The 25,917-nt window shown below is 43.1% G+C and overlaps 1 protein-coding gene and 1 long non-coding RNA gene across 2 annotated transcripts in view; one reads left to right on the top strand and one right to left on the bottom strand.

Annotated features, from left to right (window-relative positions):
* Positions 1-25,917, bottom strand: part of NRK (Nik related kinase) — a 379,988-nt gene that overhangs the window by 47,729 nt on the left and 306,342 nt on the right. The window contains exons 26-29 of the mRNA XM_069747076.1: positions 16,688-16,831; positions 14,237-14,371; positions 6,767-6,867; positions 392-541 (exon numbers count right to left, since the gene is read on the bottom strand). Coding sequence (XP_069603177.1) covers positions 392-541; positions 6,767-6,867; positions 14,237-14,371; positions 16,688-16,831 — 530 coding nt within the window. The remainder of the gene's footprint in view (positions 1-391; positions 542-6,766; positions 6,868-14,236; positions 14,372-16,687; positions 16,832-25,917) is intronic.
* Positions 1-25,917, top strand: part of LOC138661997 (uncharacterized) — a 94,900-nt gene that overhangs the window by 21,851 nt on the left and 47,132 nt on the right. The gene's annotated exons all lie outside the window — the stretch shown is intronic.

Here is a 25,917-nt window from a genome sequence, read left to right on the forward strand (position 1 = left end):
GGGTGCAGACTGAGGGCGGATTCAGGAGCTAAGGCAAGATAAGTGGTCCCAGTGTCTTCACCATCAGAAGTAATCCTGGGAACAGGGCAAGCTAGGGTGCGCCTAGCGTTAGGGACAGGGAATAAGCCCCTGGTCCCACGACACCCAACAACCGAGTCATGACAAGCTGTCTGACAATACCCATTTATGGAAGATGGAAATGAGCCATTAAATATGGAGCTTGGTCTCCTTCTCACTTATTCTTTTCATTCCTGGGTTCTCATATCGAGCTGAATGATACAACTATGGACTATTATTGTACAGCTAATTTGTACTGAAGTTTAATTTTCTTCTAAGAAATGTAGGTAATTTCATTCCTAATATAATTAAAATAATATAATCTAATACTTACATGTGTGGGCAGATACAGATCATAGACTGTCCCAGAATCAACATCAATGGCATGAAATCCAACCGTAGACCCAAAAATCACCTTCAGCCTCTGTCCATTTTCCACCGTTAGGTCGACAAATAATGGTTTTTGATGCAAGGATGAGAACGACTAAAATATGAACAGACACAAACAGAATATTAGACACTAATGGTGTATATGACCTATTTAGTAGTACATAGCGTCAGTCAGCAGCATGCTATGTCCAATTATCTCTACCTCCAGGCCTTCTCTTTGACCCAAATGTCCTTAAGTGCACACTCTGTGTATTTAGATTATGGATCTGTGCTTGGTTCCATCACTACAACATATAAGTGTGGGGAGTAGATTGAGGTAAACTGTACCTACAGTAGAGTAGTAAACCCTGTCCTATTACACCTGGAAAATGTATGACAACTAGCATAGTGAAAGCTTTGCTCATATGTGCACACTTTTTATGGACATTTCCAAATAAGCGACCATACAGCCATGTGCATTTTCACTGTAAGTACACTAGTCACATTAGGTCTAAGAGATCTATTTAATAATGTATTCAGTTTGAATAGTGGAAAATGGTGATTGATCTGCTTTAAGTGCTTTAAAGGGATTGTCCTCTTTCATGTTTGACCCTAAGCTCATTTTCACACACATGTAAGAAAGTAACTGCAGTTTTTTACATACTTTTTTTTTAACTGCTGCCTGCAATGATAGAGGTTGTTAGTTCAAATCCTGATGAGACCACATCACAATAAAATAAGAGAATTTTCTATTTAATTGCCGTAAATTTGTGCAGAGCAAAGATGCCAGGCCCTCCTCTCGAAAAAGAGGAGCAATGAAGATGCTGAGGGAAGACATCTCAAGGAGAGGAGCGTTAGTGAAAGTCGGGACAAATCACGGCAGTCCAGCTAAATTTGGGACGGTTGGGAGCTCTGACTACGGATATTAATGACTTAATCCTCAGAATATGTCATCAATAAGAAATCTGTGGAGGTCCGATACTGTGCGCCCCCATTAATCAGCTGTTATCAGCGCCAGCGAGATGTAACTGTGTATAGAATGGAAGAACACAGCTCTATACATTGTTAGTGGCCATTGCTGAGAACTGCAGCTCAGTCCCATTTGAGTTGGACATCAAAGATGGGAAATCCCTTGTTTGGCTCCATCGTATGTAGGACCGGCTCGCACTCTGGCAGACTTGGGTTGTGCCTGAGTTACAAGTATCGCCATTGATCTGAATGGCCAACTAGTAATACTACATTTTCCTTGGAGCAGTCACTACTGGGAAAATGCCTGATTGGCTGCAGCTTTCCCGGCAAAATCAGCTGTCTGCTAGGGGGTTCTAAAAGCAGGATTGTCACTATCAAATAAGACACCTTTAACAGTATGAAAGTGTTACATGAAATTAAAGGGAACCTGTCACCCCCAAAATCGAAGGTGAGCTAAGCCCAGCGGCGTCAGGGGCTTATATAGAGTATAATGCTGTAGATAAGCCCCCAATGTATCCTGAAAGATGAGAAAAAGAGGATAGATTATACTCACCTGGGTGGGCGGTCCGATCCGATGGGCGTTGCGGTCCGGTGCCTCCCATCTTCTTACGATGACATCCTCTTCTTGTCTTCACGCTGTAGCTCCGGCACAGGCATTCTGTGTCTGCCATGTTAAGGGCAGATCAAAGTACTGCAGTGCGCATGCGCCGGGCCACTCTGACCTTTCCCAGCACCTGTGCACTGCAGTACTTTGCTCTGCCCTCAACAGGGCAAAGTACACCTACGCCGGAGCTACAGTATGAAGACAAGAAGAGGACGTCATCGTAAGAAGATGGGAGGCCCCAGACCGGACCGTGATGCCCATTGGACGGGACCACCCCTGGGTGAGTATAATCTAACTTCTTTTTCTCATCTTTCAGTATACATCGGAGGATTATCTGCAGTATTACAGAATGCTGTAGATAAGCCCCTGATGCCGGTGGGCTTAGCTCAACTTCCATTTTGGGGGTGACAGGTTCCCTTTTTAAAGAGCAAAAACTGGATATTTTTGCAAAACCCCTGTTAGGTCTTGTATGAGAGGGGATTGTCGTGTTCTTGAAAGTTGTAAAGTATCTAATGACAGATTCTAAGAAATATTGAGCCTAAACCCTTTTATGTAAAGAAAAACAAAAAGTTGCTTCTTGGAATATAAAGCTAGCCACATCCTGCGACTTGCAGAAAAAGCCCAATATTCATGGTAATGGTGGCTATCTGGTTCTGGCCGTGTGCCCAAGCATGATGTGGATGGTTTACAGCTGTCCTGTAGGGACAAACTAAAACATGCTTTTGTTTGAGGACTGCAGCACGTATGTAAGCCACCTGTGAAGTCATGAACAGTGTCTGTGAGTGAGGACCACAGTATGACTGTGTTACAAAAGTAGAACATCTCATCAGAGATGTTCCATCTCATCAGAATCATGTTGCCTGGACCACGGGCAAACTACGGAGTCTTTTAAAAATAGGCCTATATAATGGCACATGTGTAACAAAAGACGAAATATGCTTTTAACCCCCTCCTAATATCTACCTTCTTACATTTCCTACACCGCTACGTGACGAGTCCATAATCTAGGCCACAAGGCTTATTATAGATCAGAACCAACATTTTTTTTAACTGAGCAGCCGTTATTGTTTGACTTACATTTGTCTTGGAAGATTTAGCAGAAAATATTATGTATTATAAAATAAACCGGATTGAAAATGTGATGTCTCCTATGACAATGTTCCCAGTGTATGTCTCCTCTGAAATCCCCTGTTACATCTCTCCTTAAATCTGTATTGTTTGAAGGCAGCTCTGGGGATTCTGGCTTAGAACTCTAAAGACTTCCAATCAGTTTGATCTTGGCCCTTGCTGCCTGTGAGCGCCCGCCGCTGATCCCAGTGCTGATACTCAGATATAAAGAGCTCAGTCTCACATAACTAACCTTTGATTTGAAGGTTATAACTTTGGATTGTAGTCTCAACTGTGCCAAGCTTTATACCTAAATTATTTTATTTGAACAGCAATTTTTTTTCTAGATCATTCAGTTATGAATGCACAAAAAAACGCAGAGTAAACCTCATTTTAATCTTTAGTATCTTGGATGCAAATGTTTAATGTTGCACTGAGATAAGATGTAGATACTATGTATATTTATAAATTGCATCTGTTCTCCCAATAAAGTTTATTAGCATTACCTTCTAAGTTCTTAAATGGGTTTTCCCACGCACAAAGCTTATTTTAATGAATAGATCTCGAAATAAAAATAAGTTCCACAATTGGATTTGTTAAAAAAAATGTTCCTATACTGAGATAATCTTATAAATTGTTGTGAATTCTGCTTTTGGGCTCCCTCCGGTGGTTGTAGGTAGTAATGCAGTTGTCCCTGGGCTGCAGTCCTGGACAGGTGTATCTGCTGATTGCAATTCTGACTGGGGTATTTAGGTTTGCATGACTCATTAGTCCTTGCCAGTTGTCAATGTTTCTTGGGAAGTGTTGGATCTCTGTCTGGCTTCTCCTGCTTAGCTGCCAATTCAGCAAAGATAAGTGTCTGTTTCTTTTTTATTGCGTGCTTGTTTTTTTTATTGTATTCCTGCTCTGAGTGTAGGATTCTCTGGAGTTGCAGATATACGTTCCACGTCTTTAGTTAGATGGAGGAATTTTTTGTATAATCTGCTGTGGATATTTTTGGAAGGGTTTTAATACTGACCACACAGAACTCTGTCCTATCCTTTCCTATTTTAGCTAGAGTGGCCTCTTTTGCTAAATCCTGTTTTCTGCCTGTGTTTGTCTTTCCTCTCCAACTCACAGCCAATATTTGTGGGGGGCTGCCTATCCTTTGGGGTTCTGCTCTGAGGCAAGGTAGTATTCCTATTTCCATCTATAGGGGTATTTAGTCCTCCGGCTGTGACGAGATGTCTAGGGTTTGTTAGGTACACCCCACGGCTACTTCTAGTTGTGGTGTTAAGATCAGGATTTGTGGTCAGTATAGTTACCACTTACTCCAGTGAAAGTTTTCATGCTGCTCCAAGGTCACCGGATCATAACAATAAATGTCCCTCTGCTGTGTACTGTACACAGTAGCATAGCTACTGGGGGGGCAGAGGGGGTCTTCGCCCCAGGCCCTGTCACATGAAGGGGCCCACTGGGAGCCAGGGCCACTTCTGTGACGAGGCAGAACACCGCATAGGAGCAGAGCAGTATAATGTCTGCTCCCGTCTGATGTTTGCAGGCTGCTAGCACAGTGGCCGGCTGCAGTCTCCCCCCTGCAGTGAATGGTTTCGCCCGTCTGACTCTGACCTGATCCTGAAGCGTTCCCTGCGCTTAGTAACCCAATGTTTACCCTGGTTACCCGGGGACTTCGGCATCGTTGCTCACTGGAGAGCTGTCTGTGTGACAGCTCTCCAGCGACCACACAGCGACGCTGCAGCGATCAGCATCGTTGTCTAGATCGCTGCAGCGTCGCTAAATGTGACGGTACCTTAAGAACATAATTTGAGTCTAGCATCAAGAGCAGAGGAGATGAAAGGAGAAGCCAGGAGAACTTCAGATGAAGATTGACGAACTTTTGGGAGCTGCCTACCAAAATAACACTTCATTTAATTGTAAAAAGTGGTTGTCTCAACCTCTAAAATGTGGTCACATTTGGAAATTGCTCATAAAAACAAGCAACTTTGACATCAAATGTTGTTAAAAATCCTTCCTGTCCTAAAGAATGAAGGGATTTTGAATTTTCTAGTTATGGCCCATCAACTCGGCTACCAACCACCTCTGCAGTTTATCAAAGGTGATCGGTTTCCTAGGCAAGGAGTGCACACTTGCAAGCTCTTTGCTCTTATAGCCTGCAAGAGCTGCTATGAAGCAGGTCAGATTATTTGATCCGGCAAGATTTGAAGGTCCTGTGTCCCTCCAAAGCTGTGCCTGCGCCATCTAAGAGAGCACAGATCAGACCAGTGACTCAATCGAGCCACTGATATTCCGAACAATCAATCGTAAGGAGTGCACCTCCTCCTGACAAGCAGGAAGCTGATAGGCAGGGGAGCAGTGTGCTCCGGAAGACAAAAGGCAAGAATAACCCTTTAATTCTTCTTCTAAAGCAAAACAATACAATTCTTCTTTTCTACATCTGTCCTATGTATTGCGATCAGCAATTTTACAAGGTCTGAACTGCTGATAAACTTCCTTTTGGTGTGAACTTTACCCCAAAATGTAATCATGTGAAATGTCACTACTATAGTAGCATTTTCTGTCACTGGTGGTGATTTTAGTCATTGTATTGTAGTATCATTTGGGACCTTTACGGTGGTATTATTTGGACACACTGTGACATATTGTATTACATATGGACTGGTAGGTGGCAGTATTTGACGCCTAAATGCCTTTATGATTTTTTATATTTATTAAGCTGGCCAACAGCTATCTCTGTTGACTGCCCCGTACACTGGAACGCATTGACTATTGAGGTCCAACTATCCGAGCCTTAGGTTCTGGATCGCAATCTTTTGGTGGACAGTTGGGAGGTTCCCGCCCCATACACATGAGATGGTCACACAGATTTGGATCACTTTTATCTAATCAGTATGGAGGCATTTATTGCCACCCCGCCAATCCCTGAGCTCCATAATCGTAGACTGACCATTTAGAATTAATTTTACATCTCTACAACAATAGACATAACTCAATCTTTTTCCTATCTTTTTCCTCTCGGCAGCACTAATGAATTGATTTATCTTAGACATCAACATACGGTAGATAGAAACTCTTGTACTGTATCAATTTAATTCTAACGAGTCTCCATCTTTCCTGAACCGGACTTGCTGATGCCGATCTATTAAACATGCTGAGTTGATCCAGTTTACCAATGCAAATTATACAACTCATTGTGATATCCAGAGATCAAGACTGTCTTATACAAAATTTTAATGTTTACCCTAATAGAAAGCTAAGATAAATTTCAATATACGAAGTCATTCCAGAGTTATGACACGGCAGATAGAATCACACAGGAGCTTATAAACTCATACACCCGAGTAATAACCTAATAGTCTTAGGTCATTGAAACTTGCACATAGATAAATGATCAAACTGTCATAGTAAGACTGAAAATAAATCAGAGACTTAAGATATGAGCATTGTCCAATTTACTGTGGTTGATTTCTGCTGGAGCAAGTAGCTGTTATAGTCCTAACATGAGCAATAATCGGAAATAAAATTAAATGAGGAAACACTTTTAGGGGAAAAAAGAAGGAAGACGAAAAAGTGTATTTTGGAAAGCGCAATTTAACGCTAGTTGGACTGACACTGTTCAGTGCACCGGTGGCACATTTTATACAGAAATGATGGATGGCTCACCTTAAAAGCCATAAATTTATGGTATGGCTTTGGCGCCCATGCATACACCTCCACAGAGTTCTTCAGAGCAATAACAAGGAATTTTATTCTTTCGTATTTAACTGCAATGGAAATAAAAAGAAAAAGAAACATCATGAGAAGAACAAGAAATATTATCTTAAGTGCTCACCGTGGAGTTATCCGATCAATATATACAGTACCTACTGAATGTTACAAGTGTCCATTACAATAATCTTTCAAATGTTTAGCATTTCCATATACGCAATGTACATACTGTATACTATGAGTCCTTTGGAAATACACATTTACCGGAAAAGCAATGGTTCGGAGCTACTAGTAATCGAGAAAAGAATAAATCTATAGTTTCCAGTAGTAAAAATGCAGTGAATGAAATCATTGCTGTCATTTCAGGTGACTTTTCAGAATAAGATTTCATGTATGTATCCATGAAGAGTAACAGTATTCAGATATATTTTGCATTTTTCACCAGTTTTTTTTTTCATCCCCTCTGCAGCCTTTTATCTGAAATTGTACAGTGGGTACGGAAAGTATTCAGACCCCTTTACATTTTTCACTCTTTGTTTCATTGCAGCCATTTGGTAAATTCAAAATTTGTTAATTTTTTTTCTCATTAATGTACACTCTGCACCCTATCTTCACCGAAAAAAAAACAGAAATGTAGAAAGTTTTGCAAATTTAATAAAAAAGAAAAACTGAAACATCACATGGTCATTCAGGTGCATCTCACAAGATTAGAATATCCTCACAAAGTTAATTTATTTTTGTTCTTCAATACAAAAAGTGAAACTCCTATATTAGATCACTCATTACAGAGTGATCTATTTCATTATTTCTGTTAATGTTGATGATTATGGCTTACAGCCAAAGAAAACCCAAAAGTCACTATCTCAGTAAATTAGAATACTTTATAACACCAGCTTGAAAAAATGATTTTAAAATCCGAAATATTGGCCTACTGAAATGTATGTTCAGTAAATGCACTCATTACTTGGTCAGGGCTCCTTTTCTATCAATTACTGCATCAATGTGGCGTGGCATGGAGGCAATCAACCTGTGGCACTGCTGAGGTGTTATGGAAGCCCAGGTTGCTTTGATAGCAGACTTCAGCTCGTCTGCATTGTTGGGTCTGGTGTCTCTCATCTTCCTCTTGACAATACTCCATAGATTCTCTACGGGGTTAAGGTCAGGCGAGTTTGCTGGCCAATCTAGCACAGTGATACTGTTGTTTTTAAAACAAGGTATTGGTACTATTGGCAGTGTGGACAGGTGCCAAGTCCTGCTGGAGAATGAAATTCCATCTCAAAAAGCTTGTTGGCAGAGGAAAGCATGAAGTGCTCTAAAATTTCCTGGTAGACGCTGCGCTGACTTTGGTCTTGATAAAACACAGTGGACCTAAACCAGCAGATGACATGGCTCCCCAAACCATCACTGATTGTGGAAACTTCACACCAGACATCAAGCAGCTTGGATTGTGGCCTCCCCGCTCTTCCTCCAGACTCTGGGACCTTGATTTCCAATTATAATGTATTCTAATTTACTGAGATAATGACTTTTGGGCTTTCATTGGCTGTAAGCCATAATCATCAACATTAACAAATATAAACACTTGAAATTTATCACTTTGTAATGACTCTATATAATATGAGTTTCACTTTTTGTATGGAAGAACTGAAATAAATTAACTTTTTGGGGAGATTCTAATTTTGTGAGATGCATCTGTAAGTATTCAGTATTTTTGCATAAAGAGTGAAAATTTTAAAGCAATATGAATACTTTCCGTACCCACTATAGGTGGAGATTATTTACTATGATGTTTCCGATACACCGTACACAGAGAGAGAGTGATTCCTTGCTCTACTTTCTCTGTTTAATACATGTTCACATTGTGTTCTTAATGGGGAGTAGGGAATAAGTTGCTGCAAGACCCCTGTAACGATGGCTTATCTTCTCTGGAAATATATTGCAGGCATTAAAATTCCTCATGTCCAATCAATTCCCTGGAAGTCATCTGTTGGGGGAGATATCGGACACCATCAGTTACACATTAGAAGGTCAACTGGCCTGCTGAAAATAGTAGGTTTGATCACCATTGAAGGTATGAGTCGTGTTCCATTTGTAATTGACTTGGGCTTTGCAAATACACAAATTAACATTATATAACTGGTATGTAGTTATATTGATAACATTATCTAAAGCCTCCCATAACCACCTTCAGGACTCTGAGGAGCCTATGACCCTCCATGGACATTAGGAACCCTTCTTTCAGTGTTTTAGCTGAGGGACTGTTAGGAGTCAAGTTTCCTCTGCTGCACAGGGGGAATCTCGATTCGTGTCTGCTGCGGTCTCCCATTCTGCTTCGGCCGCAGTGGGCTCTGCTCAGCGGAGGCGTCGCTCCCAGCGTCTCGCTGGGACTGATTCTGTGCAAAGGGTTACTGCTGCCTTTTCCGGCTCTCCTGTTGTACCCTACACTGATCTGCGGCGAGCGGGCTTCCCTGGGACTAAGTCCTTATTTGCACACACTGAGCATGCCCAGGGCAAGATCTCCCGTTGGAGATCGAGGGTCACATGCTCAGGTGCTGCAGCACATCCCATTGGTCCACTTGGCAGGTCCTGAAAGGGCAAAACTTCTGTAGCAGCTTCCTGTGCTGCAACTATATAAACTGCGCATGACCGCACGGCCATGCGCTAGTATTGTCTTGATAATATGTGTGTGTGTTGTGAGTGAAAGTCGCTCTTTAAAATACCCTCCCTATTGGATGACTGTTCGCGGAAGGTGTATGTTTGCTATCTAGCGCCCGACTTATCCAACAGCACGTTACACACATAACAGCGTCTAGTTGCTGTGACCGCCTGTACGGCGCCGTGCGCTTCCTCTGCGCTTTCCTTACCCAAGACAGGGTGGTTAGTGGCGTCCGTCAGTGCGGCACTGCATGCACTCTTGTGCCTTTATATACTATTTTAATAGTTTCCTTACACACGCAGTTGCGGTGTTGTGCCAGCAAGTGGTCTAATCGGACTTCAATCCTGTGTTGGGATTGTGTTCGCTGACTTCTTGCTCGTGCTCTATGTGCGGTACCGCGGTCCTGTGACTCAACAGGATCGCTTCCTTCACGCAGGGTGAAGTTAACCCGTGCGTATATACTTATAGTACCGTCATATAGTCCGTCTTACTAGCAGCAGGGTTTTTACCTGCACGGTGGACCTCGGACTGCGAACGCACCTAGTTTCATATCATCTATACTTGGTGCGTTCCACCAGTCCTTAACAGGGACAAGTTGAAACAACACTTGGTAGTGGATGGGATTGAAAAGGGCTGTCATGGAGGTGACCCCAGTCCTAGAGGTGTCATGGAGGTAACCATGTACCCCATTACTGGAACTTCATTGGGACCCACCTCAATGAGTGAGAACAGAGACCTGCTCTAAAATAGATGCTCTTGTTCTGGTGGCTGAAGCCATGCTTGTATTACTTGGACGACGAATCAGCTGAACGCCTCAGGGTTTAGTCACGGGCTAACTGCATCTTCCCACTACAAAAATTGCTTTCTGATGAGACAATACCCATATTTCAGCCCATAAAACAGCCCATGGCTTTCAAAAATTGATTTAGAATTTTCACACCCCATGTTAATTTCTTTTACAGCAGCTGAAGATGTCGGAAAGATGACTTTTAAGTATCAAGTAATGAAATTCAATTACATCTAATAATCCAGAATTAAGCAATGAGTGGTCCGAATTACTGGTGTGAGTAATATGCCAGTATCACCTCAGATGCCTTATACTGCGGTAAACAATTTAATGGCATCTGAATTTACAATGAAAATTAGAAAATGATCTAGTAATTTCATTTATTTACAAAAAAAAGTTTCTTTCTGCCTATTAAGCAACGCACATTATCACTTACTGAATTGTTTTATAGCACTAATTTAATGCAATCAACTGTAAATGAGCAGCAGGTCACATGCAGTTTATATTGTAATCAGACATTTCCTGGAATTACTTGGATTAAAAATTTTGGAGCACCTACACTCGGAAACTGTTCTGTAGCACAAATGCAAATGACCAGGTTTACTTTTTATTGTGCTGAGAGGTGAACATCTGCTTTGGAAATGTAACAAAACATTATTATACTGTTTAGCTTTCATCTCATTTTATATTCTATTCAAGCTTTAAAATGGAGAAATCACATTTTTTATTCCTAATTGTTAGACAGTAAGATTCCATTCCTTGGATTTGTGGGGAGAAATGGTCCATTGTTATGTAAAATGCTGCTGAGCGGTTTGTATGAGCATACAGTAGTTTCAGGCATTCCTCCAGGTGCACCGGTGCGGACCGATGCAGACAAGAAGGACCATCACCACAAGATCTGACCTACATGATCATATAAAACTCGACCTGTAGCACGAGATACAATTGAAGCCAGAAGTTTACATACACTATACAAAAAGACACACATGCATGTTTTTTCTCAATATCTGACATGAAATCAGAATAAACCTTTCCCATTTTAGGCCAATTAGGATTATCATAATCTATTTATATATTTGCCTTGTGATGTTTTCCTTTCCTGTTCTGTCCAGATGTCACCGTATCCCAGAATTCCAAGCGGAGGAAGTTCACCAACCTTCATATTGGGACACCCAAGTGATGGGTGTCTCAATATGGAAACTGCTGCTGGTATCAACCTATTGCACGGTACCACCAGCGGAATACCGTCTCACCACACACACACTCTATACGCCGTAATCACCACACACACACTCACATTCACACTGACACACTCACATTCACACTCTCACACTCACTTACTCATACACACTCACTCACGCACACTCACACTGCCTCTTGCGCTGTACCACAAGCGGAACACCGTCGCGAACACGCCACCGCCGGGATCAGCCGACTGATACACTGACTGCCGCCATCTTTGTACAGGAGGAGCGCATGCGCAGTTTTAATGTGACCGCCGCTATCTGTCTGCACAAAGATGGCGGCGGTCTAATTTACTGTGCCTGCGTGAATTACACGCAGGTGCAGTGAATCATTCGGCTGATCCCGGCGGCAGATGCGTGACGTGTCTACAGTCAGAGGAAGCCGGTCACATTAAAGGGGTTTTCCCACGAATGAAAGTTCATTTTAAAAATTTACTGTGTCTAACCGTGTACGGAGCATACCACATCTCCTGGGCTGGGGAGGAAGCATAAGACAGTGTTGACATTACAGCAGGGGATCACAGTGGATTCATTTTGTGAGGTAAAATATTTCACTGACTGTTTAAAAAAAAAAAAATTACCTCACAAAATGTATCCTCTGTGATCTCCTGCTGTAATGTCAGTATTGTCTTTTGCTTCCTCCCCTGCCCAGGAGCTTGGTATGTTCTGTATACAGTCAGACACATGATGCTGCCACCCCCGTGTTTCACAGTTTGGATGGTGTTCTTGGGCTTCCAAGCTTCTCCCTTTTTCCTCAAAATGTAATGATGGTAATTATACCCAAAAAGTTAAATTTTAGTTTCATCAGACCACAAGACATGTCTCCAAAAATGAAGGTCCTTTTTCCTGTGTGCATTTCCAAACATTAATCTGGCTTTTTATGTTTCTTATGGAGTAATGGCTTCTTCCTGGCAGAGTGGCCTTTCAGCCCATGCTGATACAGTAGTTGTTTCACTGTGGATATTGACACAATCTTACCAGTTTCCGCCATCTTCTTCACAAGGTCTTTTGTTTTTGTTTTGGGGTCATCTCTGGGACCCGTCTCCTTCCTGAGCAGTATGATGGCTGGACATTCCCATCTTGTTTGTACTTGCATATAATTGTTTGTACAGATGAACAAAGCACCTTCAGGTATCTTGAAATTGTACCCAAGGATGAGGCAGATTTGCGCAACTGCACAATTCTCTTCCTGCTATCTTGGCTGATTTCTTGAGATTTTCCCATGATGCTACACAAAGAAGCAGTGTGTTTCAGGTGTGCATTAAAACACATCCACAGGTGTGCCTCTAATTAATTCAGATGTTGCCAAAAAACAGAAGCTTTCAAACACATGACATCATCATATGGGCAGTCCAGGATTGTTTAAAGGCATAGTAATCTTAGTGTATGTAAACTTTTGACTTTGCCGTAAGTAATAAAAATGTCTTAAAACATTCTCTTTTGCTCTCTCATTGTTCTGGCATTTGGCAAATATTAATAATTATGGTAATCCTAATTGACCTAAAATGGGACAAATTTATTCGGATTTCATGTCAGATATTGAGAAAAACAGGCATATGTCTTTTTTTATAGCGTATATAAACTTCTGGTTTCAACTGTATATTCCTTATTTTACTACACCTTTCTTGTAGGACAAAACCCACATCTGCCAATCTGGGTCTCATGGGTCGACGTTAGAACTCTTCAAAATATTGGAAATCTAGAAGTTCATCTTTTGTTGTTTCTGGTTTGCAATAGAAATAATTTTTGCAAACATAATCAAAGTTTTTTTTTAATACTCCACTTTATCAGGAAGGCAAGGACCGGTTAGAGAGAGTGCACTGGACCCTCCGATACCTTGTAGCCTTAGGGAGCTCTAGCTAGGGCCAGTTTATATGGCTAAGAAATCGCTCACATTTCTGTGGATTCTCTCATGCAAGAGAAAGCGTCGATTATGATAATAACACTAAGCTCAAACTCTGTCAGAGATTAAGCCGAGTGTCCTCTAAAGGTACCGTCACATTTAGCGACGCTGCAGCGATATAGACATTGATGCCGATCGCTGCAGCGTCGCTGTTTAGGTCGTTGTGTGGTTGCTGGAGAGCTGTCACACAGACAGCTCTCCAGCGACCAACGATGCCGAAGTCCCCGGGTAACCAGGGTAAACATCAGGTTACTAAGTGCAGGGCCACGCTTAGTAACCCGATGTTTATCCTGGTTACCATTGTAAAAGTTAAAAAAAAAACAGTACATACTTACATTCCGGTGTCTGTCCCCCGGCGTCAGCTTCCCTGCACTGTGTCAGCGCCGGCCGGCCGTAAAGCAGAGCACAGCGGTGACGTCACGTTGCTACGTTTACCCTGGTTACCAGTGGACACATCGCTGGATCGGCATCACACACGCCGATTCAGCAATCTCAGCGGGTGATCAGCGACCAAATAAAGGTCCTGATCATTCCCCAGCAGGGGCCTGATCGTTGGTCGCTGTCACGCATAACGATTTCGTTGCAACGTCACAAAAAGCAACAATATCTTTAACGAAATCGTTATGTGTGAAGGTACCTTTACTGTAAACTGATTCTCTAACATGCGAGAATTGGATCACTGGTGCAGAGAAGATGGAGAACTTAATTTCTCCATCTTCTCCATTGTCTGAGTCTGGGATAATCGGACTACACTCAGATGAAAAATGAGTGCAGTCCGATGTTTTACACACACCAATAGACTTGTATGTAGAATATATATAATATAAGCACTTACCAACTTTGTAGTGTACACAACCCTCTAGGTCACCAACAGAGACCCAACCTTGTTTTTTCTCTACTTCTGGATCATTCCGTAGGATTTTATTTCTTAACCATGATAAGTAGTATACTCGCAGCTTGTTCTTCTTGCCTTAAGTTACATAAAAAATAAATATATCAGTTGTGTAAAGAATATGCTATGTATAATATCTAAGTTGTTTGATGTCTCACTTTCATTGAAGGTTTTATTTTCCCACCTTTGGTTTCTTTTCATGCTGCACCATATGCTTGTAGGCTCACTGGTCTATGTGTGACTTTGGGGAATGGAGAATTGGAGATCAGTTTACGTATCGATGTCTGTGAATATCAGCGGTTCACTTACACTGATGAAGCAAAGGACGGTACTCTCTGTATTGGGGTTGTACCTAAATTATCAACAGCCCTTTCCTTACTTGTAAACCTACACTTTAATGCTCGGGTCACACAAGCGTATCGCCCATCTGAGAAAATGGAGTCAATTATGCAAATCGCACTCTGATCACAGCGTGAGCGCAGTGTGTGCCGATTCTCTCCGATATGGAGAAGATAGAGAAATGTTTCTTCATCTTCTCCATTCTGTCAGTGCATGGAAATAGGACTGCACTTGGCTATCACCTAAGTGCAGTCCTGTGTTTTGCACGGACTCATTGACTTCCATGGCCAAGAGCGGGCATGCGGGCCAACTCAGGCATACTGTACCTTTTTCTTTGGACGGGTTCAATCTGAATGAAAAATCTGACATGTGCATGGCCCCATAGAATAACATTGGTGTGAGTGCGATCCTATGTTTTGTCAGATCGTACCTGGACCGAATATATGGCCATGTACATGAACCGTAACAGACTTATTTCCAAAAGCAATGTATTCTCTTACAGAGAGGTATTCCCAGATAACTGATGAAATAGGATGTTCCTTGTTTATTGAGATGAGTACATCACCTAAATTTAATTTGTCTTAAATGCACTTCTGGATCCATTCTCCTCTGGAAGTTTATCTAGATTCACACTAGTCAACACTAAATTGTATGCAAGGAGACAGTATGTGGGCACATAGAGTTACTAAGGTTTACATATTAAAGATTGGTAGGCACGTTGTGTGCTACCATGTGGTGGTCTTTCCTGCTAACAATGATTCTAGGGGAAGATACCCCCATTAAACTGCATGTGATGGTTTTTTCTGGCGTACGCCTCTGTATGAACATAGTAATATGTGGAAGCCATGTTACAGATCAGTAATATGGCAGTGTACATGGGGCCTTATTCTTATGAAATGATTCATTCTCGCATTTTTGTACATTTCATCATCTTCTCAAGCAGGGGTCCCCAACACATGTGGCTCATGGGCCTATGATGTGTGGCTCACGGCTATCTGCCAGCTTAGTACTTTAGCACCAGGTCTAGCAAACAGCTATGAAGAGCAGGTCTCAAGATGGTGACTTTGGTGAGTAACCACGTACCAAATAGCAGATTTGAAAGCTCATATACTGTTTTTTGGGGGTGGAGAGGTAGAGTAAGTACTGTAATCTGGAGACCGAATGATACTCCCAGTCGGAGGAGATGCTTTAAGCTGTATGTGATAGCATCATGGAAGTGCTTGATACGAGAATAATAAATCGGGGCAAGGTGGGGACTCTTTGATGTATGTATACTGCCTCACCGTGAATTCTGTAGGGAAACTTTGGCTGCTATAATACCGGTAATGGAGGCTTTCAGTGTTGCTACTTCGAAGGGCTGGGAGCAAGATGTCACTACTCTGACAGGGTGGGATTGCAGGGAACCAGATTTGATACCCCCTTTTAGAGCTAAGCATGGCTTTGCAGGTAAGAAAGGTTCGGGCCCTCTGTTGTAGAGACTGTGGCACTGTACTAGAACATGCTAGTTCCCCTCTTATCTCCTCTTCCCACAATCGTATACAAGATTTCTCTTGCGTATCACCCCTACTCTGGAACCCTCTACCACAACACATCAGACTCTCGCCTACCATCGAAACCTTCAAAAAGAACCTGAAGACCCACCTCTTCCGACAAGCCTACAACCTGCAGTAACCACCGATCGACCAAATCGCTGCATGACCAGCTCTATCCTCACCTACTGTATCTTCACCCATCCCTTGTAGATTGTGAGCCCTCACGGGCAGGGTCCTCACTCCTCCTGTACCAGTTATGACTTGTATTGTTCAAGATTATTGTACCTGTTTTTATTATGTATACCACTCCTCACATGTAAAGCGCCATGGAATAAATGGCGCTATAACAATAAATAATAATAATAATAATGATAAGGTTTTTCAAGGCACGATATACTTAGACAATTACTGATATCTTTAGTTTTGAATGAAGGGAAAAATAAAAAGGTAAGACAATTCCAAAGCTGTACAATATGCAAAACACAATGTAAATACCACTATGACATCTAGAACCATCACTTACCCGAAATAGTGATTAGGATATTCAGTCCTTCCAGAACATCCATTTGGTAGAAACGTCTTCTGCTTATAAGGGAGTAAACTCTTCCTTGTCCACTTCTGTCCAGGAGCCATAGACCATGCTCTGTTCCCACTAACAGGTTCACACCTGTAATAACATTAGAGGATATACATGAGACACATCACACACTATACAGTACCACCCAGCTCACTATACAGTACCACCCAGCTCACTATACAGTACCACCCAGCTCACTATACAGTACAACCCAGCTCACTATACAGTACCACCCAGCTCACTATACAGTACCACCCAGCTCACTATACAGTACCACCCAGCTCACTATACAGTACCACCCAGCTCACTATACAGTACCACCCAGCTCACTATACAGTACCACCCAGCTCACTATACAGTACCACCCAGCTCACTATACAGTACCACCCAGCTCACTATACAGTACCACCCAGCTCACTATACAGTACAACCCAGCTCACTATACAGTACCACCCAGCTCACTATACAGTACCACCCAGCTCACTATACAGTACCACCCAGCTCACTATACAGTACCACCCAGCTCACTATACAGTACCACCCAGCTCACTATACAGTACCACCCAGCTCACTATACAGTACCACCCAGCTCACTATACAGTACCACCCAGCTCACTATACAGTACCACCCAGCTCCCAGCTGGAAGAGTCAATAAGAGGGTAGAATGAGCACACGATTCTCTGTTTGGGTATGTACACATGGGTTTTCTTTAGGAATCTTTTAGGACAGGTCCATGCAAAAAAAACACCTGAAAAATATCCCAAAATACATTCAAAAGACTCAATATATGTTTTTATTCGAAAATGACTTGGTCATATTCGCAGTCTTTTGAGTGTTTTTCTTCTGCGTCAGGTTTTGAAAAATATATGGAGGGAGAAAAAGTGCACGAAAAACTTTCGAAACCTGGCACTGACCAATCAAGAGACTGTGAAAAAATACTCTTCAGGAAAAAAAAATCTGTAAAAATGTTTTAAATACTATTCAAAACCACTTTAAGAAATTAAAAACTCTTCAAAAAACTCCCCCCAGTTTTCTCTAAAAAAAATAAAATGTATTACCATCGCAAAAAAAAAAACAAAAAAACTCAGTGTGCACATACTCTTAGGCAGAGAAATTCTCCAGGCTACTTGCACATTTTTCCCATTGATAATTTAATTTCAATATACTTTATAGGGTTTCACTGCAGTAAGTTTATAAATCCCCTTCATGAACGACTAATATAAGCATTGATCCATATTCCATATGGTAAAAGTATGACTATGGCCAACTTATTTCTTTGGTGTGATGGCATTAGGTAACAATTGGAATCATATAAAAACACAATTAGTGTGGTTGTTATTGAAGGAAAAGTGCAGCTCATTGTTTTACCTGTAATTAGTTTTATACTTACATTTTGCACAAAACAATTTTTGCCACTTAACTACTTGGTAAAACAATTGATCTGTACAGAGCATCGCTCCCTTCCTTTTTCCTTCATTCTTACATCTGTTGCCTAATACACAATGAATGAATTGCCTGTTACAGGACCTGCAGGTTGTGTATCCTGCTTCTACATGCCAAAAATGAATTTGCCTGTTAAAGCGACCATGGACGGTCACAGATTCACAGTGGGAACAGAGCGATATGGTTAACGTCATATTACAGCTTTTAATACGATGAACCCACAAAGTGAGTCTATGATACCAATGTCATATAGAGGATATGTCATCACTCCAGACATGGCTATTTTAATAAATACTTGCAATGCCAATTCTGGAGTATCTATTCTCCAAACTCGGCTTTGTTCTGTTCCTGTGATTCTTATGTGTAATTTAAGAATAAATTGACAGCCGGGCATTATAAATTAGGGTTGTGTCCCTGCACAGCCTGACACTGATCAATCATTGCTAACAGTCTGTATCTGTACATTAGACTTTGTGGGGTCACCTAGTTTTCATTGTATGATACAAATATCAGATATGCAAATTGTCTCTTCAGAGAGGAATAGGATTTTGAACTCTGGTCTCACCTCCTGGAAGCAGCAATCCTTAAAATCAATATCGTCCCTTTAATGAGCCAGATTACTTGGGATAAAATACAAACCAGACACACGGGTTTCAGGGTATTTGCCCCTCCTCAGTGCCAAGCAAGAAGTCTGATTTGGCTGGATGAGATGACTGTAAGTAGTGTGTCTAGTTTGGCTTTTACCCTAGTGGCAAGGCTCGTTAAAGGGTTGATATTGACTTTTAGGATTGCTACATCCAATAGGTGACAATAGAGTTCATGTTTCTTCCTCTCAGAAGAGACTATTTGCATTAGTCTCCTTATGCCACGTTCAAACTTTACAAATCCTCTCCTTCAGACAAATATCAGTGGAAAGCAGAGATCTAATAAAAGTTGCCCCAGCATTATTTCATGGTTAATTGCAATTTACTAAGACAGATATCGGTAAAACTGACCGGTTCTCCTTGAATAAGACGTTAGACTATATGCTATTCTTTTTACAAAGTGACAGTTTTGCCACTAATTATTCCATTATTGTGTATGCAATTCATATCCTATGTGTTCATCTAGACTTATCTTATGGCAGACGACTGAAGAAATAGTCCATGGTATAAAGACCAATGCCCATACCTACACGCTCAAGATGTGAAATAAGTAACACACTTTACAGCAAATTGCAGCTATTCATAGATTTGGTTGAATTGCACATACAGTAATTTTAGATGAATTGCATTTTAGTTACAAGTCATTTTTAGTTTGGGCAAATAGAGCTGATAATTTTTTTTCTAACAAGCCAGAATAAAAAATTTAATACAAATAGAAACAGTAGAACATTTACATGGCTATTGGTTCCATAATGGAAAAATGGCACACTTGTAAATGTTCAGTAATGTCACCTATAAGATTTGGGTGATAAACTTGTTTGCTTTACCTTTAGTTTTACCTTTTTTTTGCGAACACAATTCCTGCGGTGAGCACATTCCCTCTCATAACTAATGAATGTTCCCACCTGTCTAATTTGCAGCATCATCTGTCTTTCTGCAATGTAATCTCACTTGGCTGCCTCATAACTTCTTGTCTTGTTTCTCACCAATTATATCTTATCTTAAAGGGAATCTGTCACCCCAAAATTTGCCTTTAAACTAAGGCCATCGGCATAAGGGGCTTATCTACAGAATTCTGTAATGCTGTAGATAAGCCCCCGATGTAACCTGAAAGAGAAGAAAAACAAGTTACCTTAGAATATACTCACCCACGGGCGGTCCTGGTGCGGTCCGGTCCGATGGGCATCGTGGTCCGAGTCCAGCGCCTCCTATCTTCATACGATGACGTCCTCTTCTTTGCTTCCTGCTGCGGCTCATGTGCAGACGTACTGATTTGCCCTGTTGAGGGCCAAGTAAAGTACTTGCAGTGCGCAGGTGCTGGGCCTCTCTGACCTTTCCCGGCACCTGCACATTGCGGTACTTTGCTCTGCCCTCAGCAGGACAGACAAAGTATGCTTGTGCAGGAGCCGTGGCAGGAAGAAAAGAAGAGGATGTCATTGTATGAAGATGGGAGGTGCTGGACCCAGACCGCGACGCCCATCAGACCGGACTGCAGCGGGACCGCCCCTGGGTGAGTATAATCTAACTTGTTTTTCTTCTCTTTCAGGTTACATTGGGGGCTTATCTACAGCATTACAGAATGCTGTATATAAGCCCCTGATGCCGGTGGCCTTATCTTATAGGCGAATTTTGGGGTGACAGATTCCCTTTAATACACAATACAGCTTATCCGTCCATTTAAGTGATTTTGTAATTCTATCATATACTCATTACTTTGTGATAACCTCTTAATTGAATATCACTACTTTTGCTGGAGACCCCCAAAGAGTGGCATATTACATGTACATGCTGCCCAGCATCAGAGCAACAGTCAGCCCATTTTCTGCCAGTACTGCTGCCAAAAGCACACCAGTCATATCGGACGGACATGTCAACTCCTTACAGTGTTTAAAGAAGACCTATCACCTGCTCAAAAATTTAGTTCAATGCCTGGTAAAAAAAAAATCGCTGAATTCTTCTGATTCTGATGCTCTTTTTCTTTTTGATCTGTTTCACTCCATTGCAGAGATAATCTCAATTCTTGTTTTTGGAGCGCAGTATGTGAAATTTCTGCTTGTAGACCAACTAGGCATTTCTTCAGTCGTCTCTGGGGGAATGCACTTTCACCCCTCCCAGACACTGCCAATCAGGGGAAAGTTGAGCCCTTTGCCTCAGGCAGCAGTCATCCCTGAAAGACAGGGTGTGGCAGAGCGGCTGTCAGAACAGTGGTGCCGACTCTCCATAATCCCTGACATTTGCTGATGGAGTGTCACTAGCGCGGTGTGCGCGCCACTGCTCCCAACCCACAACCTAATGTCATCCCCGAACAGAGTTTGTCCAGACCGGAAGGTGACTGTAATGGTGCTGTCCGGCACTTGCAGAGCTGTAGAGTAAGTAAACATGATCTCCCACCCGCGCTGCCTGCTGCATGGCTCTGTCACTCACTGGGGGGTCTGCAGGGCTGTGTTGTGTGTCTGTGTGTGTGTGTGTGTGTGTGTGCAGAGTCTGCCTTTGAAGTCCTGTTATCTTATCTGAGCACTATACGGCCACTTCCCTCTACCCCCACGCCACCAAATTGCGTCCCTCATGGACTCAGTCATAGGTGATATTCTTCTCATTCCTCTGCAGTCCTTACACAGATATACAGACCCCGCAGGTCCAACCACATGAGACATATACACAGCGCAGAGCTGAGATACACGACGGATATAGAGCAGAACTCAGATACATGATGGATACAGCACAGCGCTGAGATACACGACAGATACAGCGCACAGCTGGGATACAGGACTATACAGTACAGAGCGGAGATACATGACGCATACATCGTACACAGCACAGCACTGAGATACACTATGTATACACCGAACACAGCGCAGTGCTGAGTTACACGATGGATACGGTGCAGAGCTGAGATACATGATGGATACACGACGGATACAGCACATAGCTGAGATACACGATCTATATACTGTACACAGTGCTGTGCTGAGATACACGATGTATATACCATACACAATGCAGCACTGAGATACACGACGTATACACCGTGCACAACGTAGCGCTGAGTTACACTACGGATACAGCGCAGAGCTAAGATACAGGACTATATAGTATAGAGTTGAGATACACGATGTATACACCGTACACAATGCAGCACTAAGATATGCGATGTATACACCGTACACAGCGCAGAGCTGAGATGCATGATGGATACAGCACAGAGCTGAGATACCCAATGTATACACCGTACACAGCGCAGATCTGAGATACACGATGTATACTGTACACAGCAGAGTGCTGAGATACACAATGTATAAACTGTACACAGCACAGAGCTGAGATACACGATGTATACACCGTACACAGCGCGGAGCTGAGATACATGATGTATACAGAGAGCTGCAATCCAGAGCACAGACACATCACTGCGAATTACAGCCTGTACGCTCACATCCAGGACCGAGGACTGCGGGGTCTTTGTGCTCTAGAAGTGGGGCAATGCCGTGATAGAAATACAAAACGCTTACAGATATTCTTCACCAATCTCCACTCGGCAGCTCAAACAACGGCTTGTGCCAACATAGGAGGCAGTGTCCTACCATCAGGAGATCAGAGCAATGTGGGGCTGGCTGACCGCGCCTTTCACTACCCAAGCCTGGCCCCTTCTCTGTGCAAGCACGGGCCATGATGGTGATAGGAGACAGATCCCCACTCACTTCAATGGCAGCCAACCCCCTTCTCTTTAATAGGCGGTGGTGGAGAAAGGGCCACTGTCCGCAGTCGGCCAGCCCACTTCACACACAGCATCTAAGTCACACCAGCAGAGAAAATGTCTTCTGCGAAGGGCACAAGGTGGGTGGCGGAGCCACTGGGACCAGTCATCAAGAAAGAACGGCACAGTTTGGACGTTGGTGCAACATTGCGCCATTTTGCACAGAGAGCAGCAGTCCGGGTGAAGGCAGAGCTTGGGCATTTCAGGAGGTTTTCTCCTCCATTCACATCCAAAGCTGCTTGGAACATGGGCGTACCCACCATGGGTCGAGGGGGGCAGCTGCCCCCCCTAGAAGCAGCGGCGCGCCCTGCACCTATTATGATGAGGCCTGGCCACCTGTTTTTCCTGCCACCAGCCCTTTAAATCTTTAGGCACGGTGGCTATATAGGTGCACGCATCAGTGTGTCAGTGGCCCGTGTGCCCTGCACAGAGAGGTTAAGAACGCCTGATGTTGAACATCAGGACATTCTATATGGGCGGAAAGAGAGTGCTCTGCTCTCCCCGTCTCCCGCCCCTGGCTGCAGCGTGCCGCTAAACATATCGGGATCAGGTATCAGGCATCCGGAGGAGCTCCTAGTACTCGCGCGCTCCTGAGGCAATCGCTACAGGTGCTGAGCTGGGGCTGGGCTGATGTATATACAGGGGCTGGCTGTGGCTGGGCTGATGTATATACATGGGTTGGGGGCTGGCTGGGCGGATGTATATACAGGTCATGTGCTGGAGGCTGGCCGTGGCTAGTCTGATGTATGTATATACAGGGGCTGGCTGGGCTGATGTATATACAGGGGCTGGCTGTGGCTGGGCTGATGTATATACAGGTGCTGGGGGCTTGGGCTGATGTACATACAGGGGCTGGCTGTGGCTGGGCTGATGTATATACAGGTGGTGCTGGGCTCAGTGTTCTGGGGCTGGTGATGATGTATATACAGGTGCTGGGCTCAGTGGGCTGGGGCTGGTGATGTATACACAGGTATAGGGCTCATTATACTGTATGGAGTATTATATGGGGCACATTATACTGCATGGAACAATATATGGGAATCATTATTCTGTATGGAGCAATGTATAGGGCATGTTATTCTGTATAGAGCGCTATGTGGTGCCCATAATACTGTATAGAGCAATATATGTGGCTTATGATTCTGTATGGAACAATATATGGGGCTCATTATTCTGTATGGAGTAATATATGGGGCTCATTATACTGTATGGAGCACTATATGGTACCCAAAATACTGTGTGGAGAAATATATGGGTCTCATTATACTGTATGGAGCAATATATGGGTCATGTTCTGTATGAAGCGCTATGCGGTGCCCACAATACTATATGGAGGACTATGTGGTGCCCATAATACTGTATGGAGCAATATATGGGGCTCATTATTCTGTTTGGAGGGAGCAATATATGGGGCATGCTGTTCTGTATGGAGCACTATGCGGTGCCCACAATACTGTATGGAGGACTATGTGGTGCCCATAATACTGTATGGAGCAATATATGGGGCTCATTATACTGTATGGAGCAATATATGGGGCTCATTATTCTGTATGGAGCACTATGTGGTGCCCAGAATACTGTATGGAGGACTATACTGTCTTATTTATGACCTATTGTAGAATGTACAATAGTTATCACTCATGTAATGTATGGGGGGACTGTATATGAGATGCGAGCCCTATAGGGGGGCTGTATATGTGTTTGGGGGGGCGCCGTTTTGAAGTTCGCCTCAGGCAGCAGTGTGGTTAGGTTCACCCCTGCTGCCAATCACATCTTGGCAGTGTCAGAGACTGATCGATCAACTGCTGAGCTGTGACTGTCAGATTCTGGTAGGGAGGGCTGAAAATGCACACCCTCAGATAAGACTCTGAAGACATGCCCAGTTGGAAATTTCACATATTCCACTGCAAACGCAACAAATATAAATATCTCGGCAATGGAGTGACGCAGTGCAAATGAAAAAGAGCCACAGTATCAAATGAGGTTGGGGAATTTAATTAGGGATTTAACTTGATTTTTTTTTAGCAAGTCACAGGTCCTCTTTAAAGAGCACTCGTCAGCTGTTTCCTGCTGTGTCTATTCTAGTAAATACTTGTTTTCTTAATGAAATAACAAGATTTCTTTTTGCAACACTGCATTGTTAGGTTCTTCTGTTGTTCCTGAAAATGTATGCGATGAATTGGTGCATGTGGACATAGCCGTACATCCATGTTAAGGTACCGTTACACTAAACGACTTACCAACGATCACGACCAGCGATACGACATGGCCGTGATCGTTGGTAAGTCGTTGTGTGGTCGCTGGGGAGCTGTCACACAGACAGCTCTCTCCAGCGACCAACGATCCGGGGAAAAACTTCTGCATCGTTGAAACTGTCTTCAACGATGCCGAAGTCCCCTGGTAACCAGGGTAAACATCGGGTTACTAAGCGCAGGGCCGCGCTTAGCAACCCGATATTTACCCTGGTTACCATTGTAAAAGAAAAAAAAAAAACACTACATACTCACATTTCGATGTCTTTCACGTCCCCTGCCGTCAGCTTCCCGCACTGATTGTGTCGGCGCCGGCCGTAATGCAGAGCACAGCGGTGACGTCACCTCTGTGCTCTGTTTTACGGCCGGCGCTGACAGTCAGTGCAGGGAAGCTGACGCCGGGGGACGTGACAGACATCGGAATGTAAGTATGTAGTGTTTTTTTTTCTTTTACAATGGTAATCAGGGTAAATATTGGGTTACTAAGCGCGGCCCTGCGCTTAGTAACCCGATGTTTACCCTGGATACAAGTGAACACATTTTTTCTGCAAAACGACGCATTGTGACGGATTTAAAAAAACGCTAGTGTGAAAGTACCCTTATTCTATAAAGAACAATACCCATATATTGCAGTATATAGACAAAATTAGGGTACTTTCACACTAGCGTTTTTTTTAAATCCGTCACAATGCGTCGTTTTGCAGAAAAAACGCATCCTGCAAAAGTGCTTGCAGGATGCGTTTTTTCCCCATAGACTTCTATTGACGACGCATTTGCGACGGATTGGCACACTTCGCATCCGTCTTGCGGCGGATGCGTCGTGCTTTGGCGGACCGTCGGGAGAAAAAAACCCAACATGTAACGTTTTTTTCTCCCGACGGACCGTACCTGACAATGGGGCATCGGATGCGCCGGAAAAATGCATCCGCTGCCTCCATTGTGCAATGCAGCAAACGCTAGCGTCGGAATCTCTCCCCGACGCATTGCGACGGGGAGATTCCGACGCTACTGTGAAAGAAGCCTAAGTGATGAAACAGTCATAAAATCAAGTCCCGTATGGCCTAAAAATTAAAGTAAAAGAG

This window comes from Ranitomeya imitator, chromosome 2 (assembly GCF_032444005.1).
Source record: "Ranitomeya imitator isolate aRanImi1 chromosome 2, aRanImi1.pri, whole genome shotgun sequence".
Taxonomy (NCBI): Eukaryota; Metazoa; Chordata; class Amphibia; order Anura; family Dendrobatidae; genus Ranitomeya; species Ranitomeya imitator.